Source organism: Penaeus monodon, chromosome 36, assembly GCF_015228065.2.
Source record: "Penaeus monodon isolate SGIC_2016 chromosome 36, NSTDA_Pmon_1, whole genome shotgun sequence".
Classification (NCBI taxonomy): domain Eukaryota; kingdom Metazoa; phylum Arthropoda; class Malacostraca; order Decapoda; family Penaeidae; genus Penaeus; species Penaeus monodon.
The window spans coordinates 21049751-21064360 of NC_051421.1; the positions used below are offsets into that span (position 1 = coordinate 21049751).

Below are 14610 nucleotides of genomic sequence, written 5' to 3' on the forward strand. Positions count from 1 at the left end.
CCGTAGCTCTTTACTGTCTGCATTCCGCATACTTTTTTACGCGGGGAAAAGACATTCCGTGTTTACTTTTGCAGTTAATTTCATTCGCAGTATGCGAAGCCGTTTCGAGCACATTCTCTTGCTTTTTTCTCCTTTTCTCTTTCAGTTAATTTTCTGGCTTGTATAAGTATACTGTATGGCGCTTTATATTCGCAATTTTCTCTGTCGTGCTATATATTTTACGTTATATATATATATATATATATATATATATATATATATATATATATATATATATATATATATATATATATATATATATATATATGTGTGTGTGTGTGTGTGTGTGTGTGTGTGTGTGTGTGTGTTGTATGTATGTATGTATGTATGTATGTATAATCACTTCCTCTTCCCCGTCTCCCCTTCCCTCCTACGTGATAAATGGCGCTGCGGTCTAAGCCTACCTGCGTGAGGCAATAACTCAGAAGTTGCGACGCTAAAGTAGATAACAGTGAAACATGATTGTTATTCTAGTCGCACTCTCGCTTCTCTCTCTTCTTTTTGCTCCCCTCTTCCCCTCTCTCCATTAATCCGTTCTTTTTTTTCTTGCCCCCTTTTCCCCTCTGCTCCTGATTCTCTTCCTCTCCCTCATTTTACTTCTCTTCCCTTTTCCCTCGCCCTCATTTTCCCACCCCCTCTTGTCCTTCCCTTTTCCCCTCCCCCCTCTTTTTCCCCTTTTCTTTCCTTTCTTCCTTTTCCATTTCCCCCACCACTCTCCCTCTCCCCCTTCTCCCCCTGTCACCCCCTGCCCTCGATTCCCGGGGCCTCGGCACCGTTGTCTCCAGCGAGCCTTTATCAAAGACGCGTATTTCGTGTGAGGCTGAAACGAGATTCCGAATTCAAATCGAGTTGCGCCCCGTGAGTATATGGCTCCCGCGTCTCGGTAAACAACAGGGAATTAACGGAGAGGCTTTGAGTGCAACGTCGGCCTCTCTGTGCGCTAATGCCCCGGGCTGTCAAGATACTGGGGTTTCCTTTCTCCTCTGGAGTCCCGTCTCTTTGCAAGGAGGGACGAGGACAGAAAAACGTGGATGATAAAAGTAAAGAGGGAAGAAAATAAGAGGGGTGGAAAGGAGAGAGAGAGAGAGAGAGAGAGAGAGAGAGAGAGAGAGAGAGAGAGAGAGAGAGAGAGAGAGAGAGAGAGAGAGAGAGATTGAAAGATGGAAACAGATTGAGGGGGAGAGCAAGCGATGAATCTCAATGCGCGTAAAATGCCGATTTTTAAGTTAAAAGGAACTTTTTAAAACTCGATTTTCACAGAAGGAAAATGTTTGGGTAATATATCTACTTCCTTTGTCTTTGTCTCTCAATACTTGGCACGGCACATTTTCCAAAATTATCATTATTCATTAGCAACTCATTTATTAATTCATTCATTTTATGACAAATATTTTTTTTTCTTCCTTTTTCTTGTCACTTACCTGGCGGTACCTTACCTTGATGACACCAGTTCCGTTTTATGGCCTTTCCAACGCGCTCCAGCCAGTACTCGGCGCTGACGGAGGAGACAGGGCCATAAAAAGCAACACTTCTTGGCCGATACCTCACTCGGGTATCGGCGTTATCGCGTTAGCGTCACGCACTGATTGAGGGCTTGAGGATGGGTATTGTGTGTGTGTGGGCTGGGTGTGTTTCTGTTCTCTCTTTGAACTCTTTTTCTTTCCTTTTTCTTTTCTTATATTTCGTTGCCTTTTCCTTCCTTTCGTTTGCTTTATTTTATCTCATTTTCTTTCTTCTCTCAAGATTTACATCTGTATTTCCCTCCTTCATTTCATTTCTTCCTTTTTTTTCTCTTCCTATTTCTTCTTTCCTTTCCCTCTCTCCCATGTTTACCCTTTCTCTTCCCCCCATTTTTTTTTTACTCTTCTCCTCCGTATTTTTCTCCTCGGTCATAAATGTGTCAGTGAAACAAGGAAATAATTATGTGACGGCCAGTATATCGGTTGTCAGAAAACGGGGAATGTGTATCCTCACGTGCGGTTTTATGGCGCGTGAGATTTTTTTAAGGAGGAAGTTTAAAGGCACGGAAAGAGAAAGAGAGAGAGAGAGACAGAGACAGAGACAGGAGGAAGAAGGGTGAAAGAAGGGGAGAGGGGTTACTGAGTGTATGAGAGAGAGAAAGAGACAGGGAGAGTGCGAGTGTTTGAGAGTGAGAGGGAGGGAGGGAGAGAGAGAGAGAGGAGAGAGAGAGAGAGAGAGAAAGAGAAAGAGACAGGGAGAGTGTGAGTGTTTGAGAGAGAGAGAGGAGAGAGAGAGGAGAGAGGATAAAGATGGAAGAAGGGGAGAGGGTACTGAGTGTATGAAGAAGAACGAGTGTAGGTTTGAGAGAGAGAGGGAGAGAGAGAGAAGAGAGAGAGAGAGAGAGAGAGAGAGAGAGAGAGAGAGAGAGAGAGAGAGAGAGAGAGAGACTCAGATCAGACCTCCTAGCCAAGGAAAATCCGTTATAAAAAATAATTTCATAATCGGGTCAGTTTTTTTTAGAATGTTCTGTTTTATTTTATCATTTTTAGCGGTTTTTAGATCGAGACAAAATGTCGAGAAAAGTGCACGCGAAGATCGTATTTCGAAGCCGAGAAAATCGGCGGCTTTGCATCGTTGTCAAGCTTAGTGTCTTAAAAATTGACGGAATATACAAAAGCATTTTCCTGCAGCGTCAAACCAGCGGAGGAAATACCGGGAACGTGTTCATCCATCATAAAAGGATCGAGAGAGAGGAAAGGAAGAAATCTCGGGCTACTCCGAGGCTTTCGGAAGCTGACACTCAAGCGCTTTAGAGCTGATTACTCTCGTCAGATTACTTGCTTGCTGACACCGCTGCCGCCGCTGCAACTGCCGAACGTTTTGTGTTTGATTTATTCACTGTAGGAGAAAAAAAAAGTGTGGGTGATTTCAGGTCTGTTTTGTCGTTCAAAGTGGAGCTAGGAAGTGACTTGTAATTTTTTTATGTGAAATGTTTTATATGAAAGGTTTATATTTTCGTTCATTTTTTTTTTTTTCTCTCTCTCTTTTTTCTTTTTTTTCATGTGACATTTTGATGTATGAAAGACCAGAGTGTTTACGTACAGGTATTTACGTAGAAATTTATATTCTCAATATTATATTTTCTGTTCATACATTTCTTTTTTTTTTTCAATTTCATTTTACTTTATTTATCTTTATTATCTGTATATTCATTTCTGTTTTTTTTTTTCCTTAGCCTCTCGCGCTGGCTTCCTTATTATTATATTATTTATCCATATCTTTCCGTTATTGAAATTGATTTTATTTATTGACCTGTATCATCTATTCATTTATTTATTTCTGTTATTGATAATTTTATATGTTGTTTCGTGTGGGCGGCTTCTGGTCGCGGGCGGCGATGACGACCTGCCGGACACACGAGGGTCTTGCGCCGCCGCAGAGTCATAAAACGATTGGTCACGTGGGGGGCGGGGGAGGGGGAGGGGGAGGAGGGGAGAGGGTGGGAAAAAAAGGAGGAGGTATGAAGGGAAGTATGGTAAAAAAAAAAATGAGAATTAGGCTAGAAGAGGGCGGACGGAAGTAGAACGGTAAAGAGGTCAGATTTCTCTCCCTCCCTCCCTCTTTCCCTCCCTCCCTCCCTCCCTCCCTCCCTCCCTCCCTCCCACCATCCCTCCCACCTTCCATCCCTCCCTCCCACCATCCCTCCCACCTTCCCTCCTCCTCCCCTTTTGTTTTTCGCTTCCTCCCGATTCCCGAAGCCTCCGGCAATCGAATGTTCTCGATTTCTACCCAGCAGTGTCGAGGAATGTAAGAGTAAAAATGACTCTCTCTCTCTTTTTTTTAGGCTGTATGTTTGGTGGTTGATTTAATTTTTAATTCGGGGGTATGTTTAGGGTTTGATCACAGATAGGACAGAGAGACGGAGAAGGAAAATTGTGTGTGTGTGTGTGTGTGTGTGAGCGTGTGTGTGTGAGTGTGTGTGTGTGTGTGTGTTTCACTATTATGCGTACCATGAGTAAGATATCCGGACGATTTTTATTTATTATTATCACCATCTATCATCAGTCATTATCATCATCATCACTAATGATCATCATCGTTTAAGAAACTGTCATTATTGTTATTCCTTGCTAATTTCCCCTCGTCAACCTCCACTCCTCCCCCCTACCCCCTACCCCCTACCCCCCGCGTTTGGACTTGCCAGCCACGTCCCCGCGGCCGCCGGCGACCGTAAGCCTTTCTTGCCCTCAGGTGGTGGGGCGGCGAGGAAGGGGAAGGAAGGAGGGGGCAGGGGGGTGGAGGGAGGGTGGGGGAAGGAAGGAGGGGGCAGGGGGTGGAGGGAGGGGGGGGAAGCAAGGAGGATGGAGAGGGAAGGAGGGAGGAAGGGAGAAGGATGGAGAGAGGAGTAGATGGAGGATGAAGAGGGAGGGAGGGAGGGATAGGGAGAGGAAGGCAGGGAGGAGGGAGTAAGAGGAAGGAGGATATGGATGTTGGAGAGAGAGGGAGGAAGGAAGAAAGGAGGGAGGGAAGGGAACGGGGAAGGAAGGAGGGAGCAGGGAGAGGAAGGAAGAATTGAGGATGGAGAGGGAGGGGGAGGGGGGAAAGGGGGAGGGGGAGCACCTCATGTCATTAATCTTTTCCTTTTTAATGTCGTCGCTCTGTGCTGCTCGTGTCATTTGTGATCATTTTTTTTTCTTCACTTTTCTTTTATAAATTTCCGCCGTTTTATTGATATTTGCTCGAACTTAGCTGTGTTATGAGGCATTAACCTGGAATCTTCATTTGTTTTTTCTTTATGGCTTCACGATATATTTTTTTTTAATATTTGTTCTTTCGCCCTTATCATTCCTCTATTATTGCACACATTCCACTTTTTTCATTACCTCGCTACGGCATGCTGACGCTCATTTTTGTTGTCGTTGCGATGGCGACCTCACAGCTCCTCCTCTCTCGCGTCTCGCCGTGCCATTCCCTTTTTATGAGTTGGCTTCCGGATTCCTCATTACCTCTCTTTGCCTTCTGCGTCTCTAGTTCTCCTTCCTTCTTGCGTTTTTTTCTGTTTCTCTTTTTTCTTCCTCGTTTTCTTTTTATCCGGACTTGCTATCATGTTCTGTCCAGCTGGGACGGAGTGAGTGATGGGTAGTGAGTGATAGATGGTGAGTGATGGAGAGTGAGGGCTGTCAGATTCCGAGGTGAAACTTGGCATTTCCTTGAGCGTCTAGAGTCATCGTCTCGAGGTGCTCATGAAGCGTCGTCGCGCCCTTCGCCTCGCCATCTCTTGGGTGAGGGCGGGGTGTCTCCTTGATTCGTGTTTTCCATTCTTTTCAAATTTTCTCTCTTGCTCTCTACCCCTCCACCCCCACCCCCTTTCATCCGTCTCCCCCGCCTACGCTTCGTCTTTCTCTCGTCTCGCCTTTATGCTTTCTTTCTCTCTTTGCTTTCCTATCTGATTTCCGCTCATTCTTTTATTTCTTTCCCCGTCTCTCCTTGCTTTGATCCATCCCATTTCACTTTCGCCTCGTTATTTTCTTCCCTTCCATTTTCTTTCTCTCACAATCCGTCTCTCCTTTCCTATCTTCCTTCTTAGGGCCCTCCTTCTCCTCCTTCTCCTTTCTTTTTCTCTTCCTCTCTCCCCTCCCTCATCCTCCTCTCCCTCATCCTCCCCTCCCTCCTCCTTCCCTTCCTTCCACCCTTCCCTCCTCCTTTCCGCTTTTGTCCGTGGTCTGTAGTCGTCCGTGTCACTTTACAGAAATCTTTTCTCTCTTTGCCGTGGCAGCTAATGACAGCACTAAACGGATAAATTGCTCTATCAATTGAAGTCCGCGCGATGGCCCGGCAGTCCCTGGCGAGATGGAGCCTGAAGGTGCTTGAAGGGCGCGCGGGGCCGTGTGTGCCAGGGACTTCGCGGGGCATTTGTATCTTGTCGATTATGAATCAGCGGCGAGGGAGGTAAGGGGGGGGGGGCACTGTGCTGCGTTCGAGTGGATTGCATAATGGAGCTTGAGAGCAGAATGGATGCCAACTGGTTTATAAATGCATGCAACCTAGTAAGATGGAAACAAAAAATCTGAATGAGTGTCTCTATTATTAATGTTGAAGTAATCATGAAATTATTATATGGGATCAGTTGTTTTAACAGTATCCTCTGTCGTTCGCACAACATGGGCTTCGTAAGCGTTGGGGACGTTTTATTTTGAGCGACCCTCTTAAAAATGGACGAATTTCCATCGCCCTTTTCTGTCCGCGATTCTCCGAAAGCTCACTTAAGACGGGGATTTCGTCGCTGTGTTCCAACTGCCAGGCTTGTTGTCGGACCCGCGCGCTCGTCCCGCGATCAGACACGGGAACGGAAGGGTTTAACGGCCACTTCCCTCTCGCTTATCGCCTCCCACTTCGCTCCTTATGAATGGACTCGCGACGGAGACGGAGAGCAGGTGGTGACGGAGCGACGGACGCGCGAGGCAAGGAATGGCGCGTTTGGACCGGGCGGATGGCAAATGTGGCCTTCGTTAATTGCGTGATATTTTGGTTGTTTGACTTTTGTTTCCTTTGCTCAGAACGTTTGCTTCTGGAGTAAATTTCAAACAGTAGTGGGCGGGGAGGGGGAGGAGAAAGAGGGGGGGAGTGGTGACTCAAGCGCCCCGAGGGGCTTCCGCGGGCGGCTGAGGGAAGGAGAGTATCGACACGGGCGCCAAGTACCTCCCAGGTCATGTGGTGTCGACGTAGAGAGAGAGAGAGCGAGTGAGTGAGTAAGTGAGTGAGTGAGTGAATGAATGAGTAGAGGCGGGGAGAGGGGAGGGAAGGGCTCTCCTTTCCCCTCTTTTTCTTCCTTCCTTCCTTCCTTCCTTCCTTCCTTCCTTCCTTCCTTCCTTCCTCAATTCCTTCCTTCCTTAATTCCCTTATCTCGCCTGTTTTCTGTGTGCGCGGTTTTGTTTGTATGTAGATGTATGTTTATTTTTGTTTATGCGTACGTGTTTATACATACTGTACGCTGTAATACAGTATGCCTCTCACAGAGAATGACAATGAGAGAGAGAGAGAGAGAGAGAGAGAGAGAGAGAGAGAGAGAGAGAGAGAGAGAATAGGAGTGAAAATGAGAGCGAGAGAGAGAAAAAAATGGCCCTTCCCTCCCTCCCCCTCCCTCCCTCCCTCCCGTGCTGCAACCTTGCTATAAATAATCCACTGTTTAACTCGATCTCTCTTGGCTAGGGAAGGCGAGGGGAGTATCTGCTCGTCGTGTTTGGCTTTCTTTTTCTCTACGTTTTTTTGTCCCCAAGATTTCTTCCCTCTTTCTCTTTCCTTCCGCCTTCTTCGCGTCTTCTGTTCCCCTTCCTCCTTTTGCTTCTGTTATTCTCTCATCTCTTTATACTCTACACGTACGCATGTAGGCAAATGTGCACTCGTACAAATATACATATCAGTCATGCATACATGCAAATGAGTGCCCAAACCCGAGCACAACACACACACACACGCTAACACTCTGATTTTATACAGAAACTGCTAATTTCGAAACAGCCAAATGTGTGTATTCCAGATTTTTTTAATGCATCTAAATTCTATGATCATGTGGTAATAGAATACTTTATTAACGTATCTGTAAGATGTTTACCGGTTATGCAGGACCGTTTGACTGTTTGTTGCTGCTAAAGGGTTTTGTTTTGGTTTTCCGCTCTTCCGATCACGCCCTCGTTATGTTTACAGTTGGTGGCTCCAAAGTAGGGAGGAAATGGCAGGAGGAATGGGTAGACTTAGGCAGGCAGGCAAACAGGCACAGAGACTGACAGATAGACTGACAAATAGACTGATAGAGATAGACATGCAGGCAAACGGACAGACACAGAGACACACAAATTACTCAAAACCTAAAGTGGATCTGACCAATAAACAGTAATAAAGTAATAAGGTAGACGGACTCACAGACGGACCGACACGCTTAATAGATAGAAATAACAAATCCTTTAAAACCTGAAATGAATCTGAATGATAAGATCATATGGTGTACAGACAGAAAGACTGACAGAGACATACAGAGAGAGAACAGCAGAAAAAAATGAAGCCTTTGACGTCATTCAGAGCCAAGAGTAAACTGCCCTCCCCTCTCCCCTGCTCTCCTCTCCTCGCCTTCCCCTCCCCCGCCTCTCCTCCCCTTCCCTCTCCCGCCTCTCCTTTCCTCCCCTCTCCTCTCCCCGTCCGCCCTACCCCACCCCTCCCCCTGCCTCCACTCGTGACTTGGTAGACAGCACACATTTTCTGTTCTAACTTCGTGTGCATTTTTGTTGGTTGGTGACTGTGTTTTGCTTATTAATCATGGCCATTTTAGGTCTGTTTCTCTCTCTCTCTCTCTCTCTCTCTCTCTCTCTCTCTCTCTCTCTCTCTCTCTCTCTCTCTCTCTCTCTCTCTCTCTCTCTCTCTCTCTCTCTCTCTCTCTCTCTCTCTCTCTCTCTCTCTCTCTCTCTCTCTCTCTCTCTCTCTCTCTCTCTCTCTCTCTCTCTCTCTCTCTCTCTCTTCCTTCTTTTCTGTGTGTATGGTTTTGTTTTATATGTAGATATATGTTTATGTATGTTTATGCGTACGTGTTGATACATACTGTACATTGTAATACAGGTATAATGCATTACACATTTGTCCTGTATTACACACACATACTGTTGCAGACATACTAGCAGACGAACTATCACACATATACTCTCATACATACGTACACTGTACTTCACATTTTGTGTATTGCTAATTTATATGATAAACACACGCTGCTGTACACATATTATCACACACATACACAAACATACATACACATTTGAGAGAGAAAATGAGCGAGCGAGAGCAAGGACAACTTGAGTATGTTTGCACCGGCCCGTATATGCAGTGCCACTGCGAGGCTCTTCAGACGGTCAACAGATGGCAGCACACTCAACTGCAGAGTTACGACGCACTATTTGAGTTCCTTTTTCTTCAAGCATTCGTGGTTGTAAATGGGAAAATAGCTTAGAACTGCCATGTTATTTTTTTGTGCGAGTAGTCTCAAAAACTAAGAAACAAAAGCGAAGCAGGGCGTTGTTAGTGCGAGAGGCGAGGCTCCAGCGGTGAGCCTTCCGCCCCGCAACAAGCAGGCACCCGCGCTGCTGCTGGCACTAGCACCGTGCGCCGTGATCCAGGCCTGGTGGCACCCCCTTCGCCCTGCTGTGGGTTCGTGCTTGGACAAGCAGTTGTGAGAAATCTGGGACTGGTTGTGGTAAGGAGAGGACACGACGAATGGTGCAGTATGCAGAGAGAGTGGGGGAGCGGTTGGCATGTGACGCATTTGTGATGGGTGCACTCAGTGACCCCGTCGCTCCTGTCAGTGGTGCTTTCCATATTTAGAGGGAAGTGTTCGGGGTACGCTGCGTCCCACGGGAGGCTGTTGCTTGTGGGTAATACATAAAAATATTTGTGTGTGTGTGTGTGTGTGTGTGTGTGTGTGTGTGTGTGTGTGCCCTTGCATATGTTTGTTTGCCTGTATACATGCTTTTCGTGTTTTGTATTTCCCCGCGTAATTTCCCTGGGAAATTCATAAATTGCATATTTGAAGACGGTTGTATTTGCCTTGATTCCCTGTGAAAAGAGTTCAATGGCGTATGTATGAACGCGTATGAATGCGTATGTGATTGGCGAGCTCGCCAGGGGAATGTTACGTGAAGGCAATTACGACCGTCATCAGGCAGAGGGCTTCCGCGGGACCCCCCCCCCTCCCCCCTCCGGGCGCGGTAAGCTTCCGCTGAGGCGCTGCGGGGATGGCCGCGGGTGGAGCGCCGCTTCTCACTAACGAGGTTTTTCAGCACTCAGTTCGGCGCTGATGCGTTCGGAAATTTAATTTTAAGTATTTTAATTTTTCGCAATTTCGGCTTTTTCCTTACGATCCTCGTTTTCCTTGCAGTCATCTACGGATATCCGGTAGTCGTGGCTGACCAGCAGCAGCAGCAGCAGCAACTACACCAACAGCAGCAACAGCAACGGAACTACAGCAAGAGAAAGAAGAAGAAATACCAGCGCCGCCGCCAGCTCGAGTCCGCATCTGTGAGTGTCCTCGTCCTTGACATTTCTCTCTGCCGAACACCTGCTATTAGTGAGCGTCATTGGCGTTTCTCCTTCGGTTTCTCCTTCGGGTTTATATTACAGTCGTGTTTCTCGTTTGCAGGGAGGCTACCTGGACCCCCACTTGTACACGGGGGAGCCCTTCGTGGCCACGCCCGGCGGATACGTGGTGCCGCTGGACCCCGCTTCCGTGTGCCACGTGCACGGCCTTCCGTACGTGCCACAGCCCTTCCCCGCCCAAGCGCCCCTGCCCCACCAGGCGCACGACGAGGGCTTCGTGTCCGTGCAGCACTCGCCCTACCTTCCCGAGGCCGTGCCTCCTCCGGGGGGCGAGCAGGCGCAGCAGGCGGGCGGAACGAGCGGCGACGACGCCTCCAAGACGGTCTTCAGCGACCTGCAGGATACGGAGCGGCGACAGATCCAGGAAATCCTGCAGGATCGGGCGAAGGTCGGGAAGTCGGACTCGACCGAATCCTCCGACTCCGGGGTTTCGGAGTCTGAGGAAACGGCGGCCACTGAGCTGTCCTCGGACGAGCTAGAGGCCCGCGACCGGAGGACCTCGCGCGAGCAGGGCGCGGCGGCCGAGCAGGGCGACCCTGCCGGCGAGGAGGCAGCGGCGGCGAGGCTAGAGCTTCAGTCCCCTGAGGAGACCTCTCGCGATGAAACGGCAGGAGAGGCTTCTTCGGACGCCAGTCAGTTTCAGGAAACTTTAAAAAACGAAACATGTATTAATGCTCAACTTGATTTACCAGAAGTTTCATCGTCCGACGATACCCTTTCAGTAACAGCAGAAAATACCGCAGAAACTGTTTCGTTAACGGCGAGCGACGACAGCAGCCCGAAGGTTGCGGAACAGTGTGACGCAAGCGGCGCCGAGGAGCTGCTCTCACAAACTCCTGTGAGCTGTGAAGATGCGAGTGACGTCCGCGGAAGTACGCCAGTGTCAGCGCCGGTAACTGAAATCACTGACGCTGAAAGTTGCACTACGTTGGCCCTCGCTGACAGTGCAGAGTTAGAAAGTGTTTGTGCAAGCCTTGTGTCCGGTGCGGAGTCTGAAGTTACTGAAAAGGAGGAGGAAAAAAATTGTGGCTTGAGTACCGATGTCGACGTTCAGAGTTCCAAAATTAGTTTTACAGAATCAAATGATATTTTTGACAGCGCTGATGCTCACAAAATAGGCGAAAATCATAAATGTTCAGAATTGATAGAGGAAAAAGATACAGTAACTACTACAGAGAAATCCTTAGAATTAGCCACAGAAGATTCAGAAGATGGTGAAGTACACTGTACGAGCACTGCAGAAGTCTCACTCAGTAATGAAACTAGTGATGTCTGTGTCGAAAGCAATGTCGAGTCAGTTTGTGATTTTTTAACTAAGGGTGCTGAGGCTAAGTGTCAGGGTGAGGTGGCAGTCAGCAGTGAGCCTGACATCCAATGTTCTAAGATTTCTGCTCAGGAGTTGGAAATTGCTCAAGACTGTCCTGTTGTTCCAGGAAACACAAATCTATGCGACATTAGTGTTGACTCGAGAACAGAAGGTGCTGTGAATGACGGAGGGACTAGAGAGAGCAGTATAGATCGCGATAGTTTAAAAGATTTGAAGGTGACTGAAGCTGTGAAGAGGTGGATTAGGGAAGTCACTCCTGAGAAGGCTTTCACCCTCTCCGAGGAGGTGCAGAGCCTCCTCCTGGCCGACCAAGAGCTGGACACAGAGGACGAGTATATAGAAGACGAGATCTCAGAGGAAGCAAAAGCAATTGTTATGGATCCAAAAAACGTGGAAGGCAACCCTTTTGTTGCAGACTCCAGTGATGCCCTGAAATCGGACATGGAGCGCTGCAGCAAAAGGGTTGCATCTTGCAGCAGGTCAAGGGGGGCCACTCCCGAGACTTTTGACGAGTACGATGGCGCCAGCACCATCAGTAACCTCAGCTTCGACCGCCTGTATTCCGAGGCATCGTCCAGCCGCCCGGCCTCTACCAATCATAGCTTTGACGAAGAGGAGATCGAGAAATATTCTGGAAACCCTGAAATCTACAACCCAGTAGCATATGCAAAATACTACCAGCTAGGCATTGAGGTTGACGAGACCACCCCCGTCGCCACGCCCCTTCCGGGAAGCGGCAGCAGGACCCGAGAGGCAACCCCGGCGGCCGAGGCTCACTCGGAAGCCGGAAGTGATTGCGGGTCTGAGGAGGTGGAGACTGTTCCCCACAAGTACGACGTGGCCCAGCAGCACTCGGAGGCGTCCCCGATGTCCCTCGCCACGGAGATCCTGAAGGCAGAAAAGCTGCTGAATAACATGGCTCATATTACCGGCACTCCACACGAGGCAGCAGCAGCGGAAGAGCGCTTCGGGAATCCAGATATTTTCCTTAAGCATTTCAGAACAGGCCTACACGGTGAAGTAGGGGACAGTGGAGTCCAGTCAGAGGAGAGCAGTGATGAAACTGAAGCTCGGAGTACTGTTGGCAGCAGTGGTGTTGGCTCATCACTCGCCTCCACACCAGCCATTTCCCCAGCACACCACACCAGTGGCAGGCCGCCCCTCCAGCCGCACCCACTGAAAAACCTGAGTGTTGGAGAGGGTCCTGTGCCCTGCAGGACAGTTTGCTGTGCTGTCATGTGAGCATCCTACGGTGTATACTGTGGGTTTTGTTCCATCATATTAACCCTGTGGCTTGGAAGGCAGGCAAAGGGGGCACTTCTCCCGCCTCCGCCCGCTTGTGCCTTACAGGGAGACTCCTGGGTGGGGGACTACCCAGACACTGAGGGTACAACGCTTAAACTGCTGTGAACTGCGGCCCCGTGGGTCACATGCTCACTTGTAATCTGTAGGTGCACATTACTGTGAAAAAGACAGTGTGTGTGCGCAAATGTGTGTGTGTGTGTACGTTGGACGTAAATCGAGTAGTGAGTCCGTGCAAGGTTGCTGTAGGATAGAGTCATCGAGTCACGCAAGAGCCGTGCTTTTGGTGCTATGGTCAGTGGGGTCAAGAGCCCTCATGGCCTCACATGGGTTGCACTGCACTTGAAGCCTGTAGGCCTGTTAGGGGTCGTTGCCCACGCCCCCGCAACCACTTTCGCCTCCATAAGGTGTCGTTGCACCTGCAGGTGTGTGGGCGTGAGATTGAGTCACATCACCCAGAATCGCTTCATTCTCATGCAATGTCATTGTGATAGGTATAGTGAACCCTATAGATAGCTGTTATTTATTTTTAGACATGTGATGTTTTAGTCGTTATTATAGAGATGTTATACCCTTGTGCATTTAGATGTCATTTGGGTAGTGTTTATAGTAGGTATCATATTTTGTTGCAAAAGAGCATAGTTGTAGGTGGGCCAGGTGCCCCACATGGGTACACAGGCTGGGACAACATGGGACTTGTTCAAGAGAGTGTGGACCTGATCCAAATATATCAGTGTTATGGTCTCCCTTGACAGATTTTTTTCCTCATCACTAAAATTCATAACCATGTCCTCAGAGAGAAATTTACTGTTATGTTCCCCCAAGCCGAGCTACCCATCATCCTTTTATGTTGTTAGAAGAGCTGCTTCTTAAGATTGCAGCTTCCACATCACCTTCGACGCCTATTTTGTTGCAACTGTTGGATGTCAACGGAGACCCATTGCTGCATAACGTTAAGTTGCTTAGTGCACAGCAATAGTTTGACTATGCACGTCACTTGATCTGTTATGGTTATTATTAAAGGGTAATATTGTAACTAATAGTCTCCCATGGATTAGAGAGAGAGAAGCTTGATTATTGTTAAACAACGAATTGTGCGAAATGGTTGTTTGTGTAAGACATAGCGAGTTTGAGTTGTTGTTTGTTATAGCCTATATACAATGGAACTGAAGTTCACCTATTTTTGCTGATACCTGTTTCCAGGTTTTTACCTCTTGTTGTACGGTAAATGAATTGCTGACCAAAATGCACTCTTGTTTGCATATCTTCAGCCTTTGTGAGCAATGGACTTTGATCCTTTTGCCTCTGTGACTTAAGACTGTGGCAGCTTAAATGAAGTACCTTGGCTGTGTTAAAGATGTTATTTCATAATTACAAATCATAATTTCCATTATTTTTCCCAGAGATAAACCAGAGACCAACAATTTCGTTGTTTGTCAATTTCCACTGATGCCATGTTACTTATATATTCCATAGACAAGAAATGGCTGCACCCTCTATGGTACCGCCAAGGATGTTGGATTGTTATTTTCTTTTTGTAAATATAGATTCAATAAAAAATTGTTGTATTTACATGTTCATTTATTGCACCCATCAACCAGGATGATGATAGACTCAATCTTAGATTGCACCTTCAGACTCCATTATGTATTTTACTTTTTGTATACATGAATACGAAAAGGAAAAGGAAAACAGCCACTGTAAGAAATGAAAATAAATCGATGACGTTTCGAACCCTTCGCGAGTTCCTTTTCAGACGAATAATAAACCGAAATGAATACGAAAGATTGCATATAAATTACATTTGACTATTTTTCATAAATACATATTTCCCTCAACGAAGAAGA

General features: G+C 47.4%; 1 protein-coding gene across 2 annotated transcripts in view; it reads left to right on the forward strand.

The window, feature by feature from the left end:
- The window catches only part of LOC119595840, a 52090-nt gene extending 37755 nt beyond the window's left edge, over positions 1-14335 (forward strand). For both annotated transcript variants that reach the window (XM_037945030.1, XM_037945031.1), the window contains exons 9-10: positions 9917-10056; positions 10178-14335. In XM_037945030.1, the coding sequence (XP_037800958.1) occupies positions 9917-10056; positions 10178-12703 (2666 nt within the window). In that variant the 3' untranslated portion in view covers positions 12704-14335. The remainder of the gene's footprint in view (positions 1-9916; positions 10057-10177) is intronic.
- Positions 14336-14610: the final 275 nt, after the last annotated feature.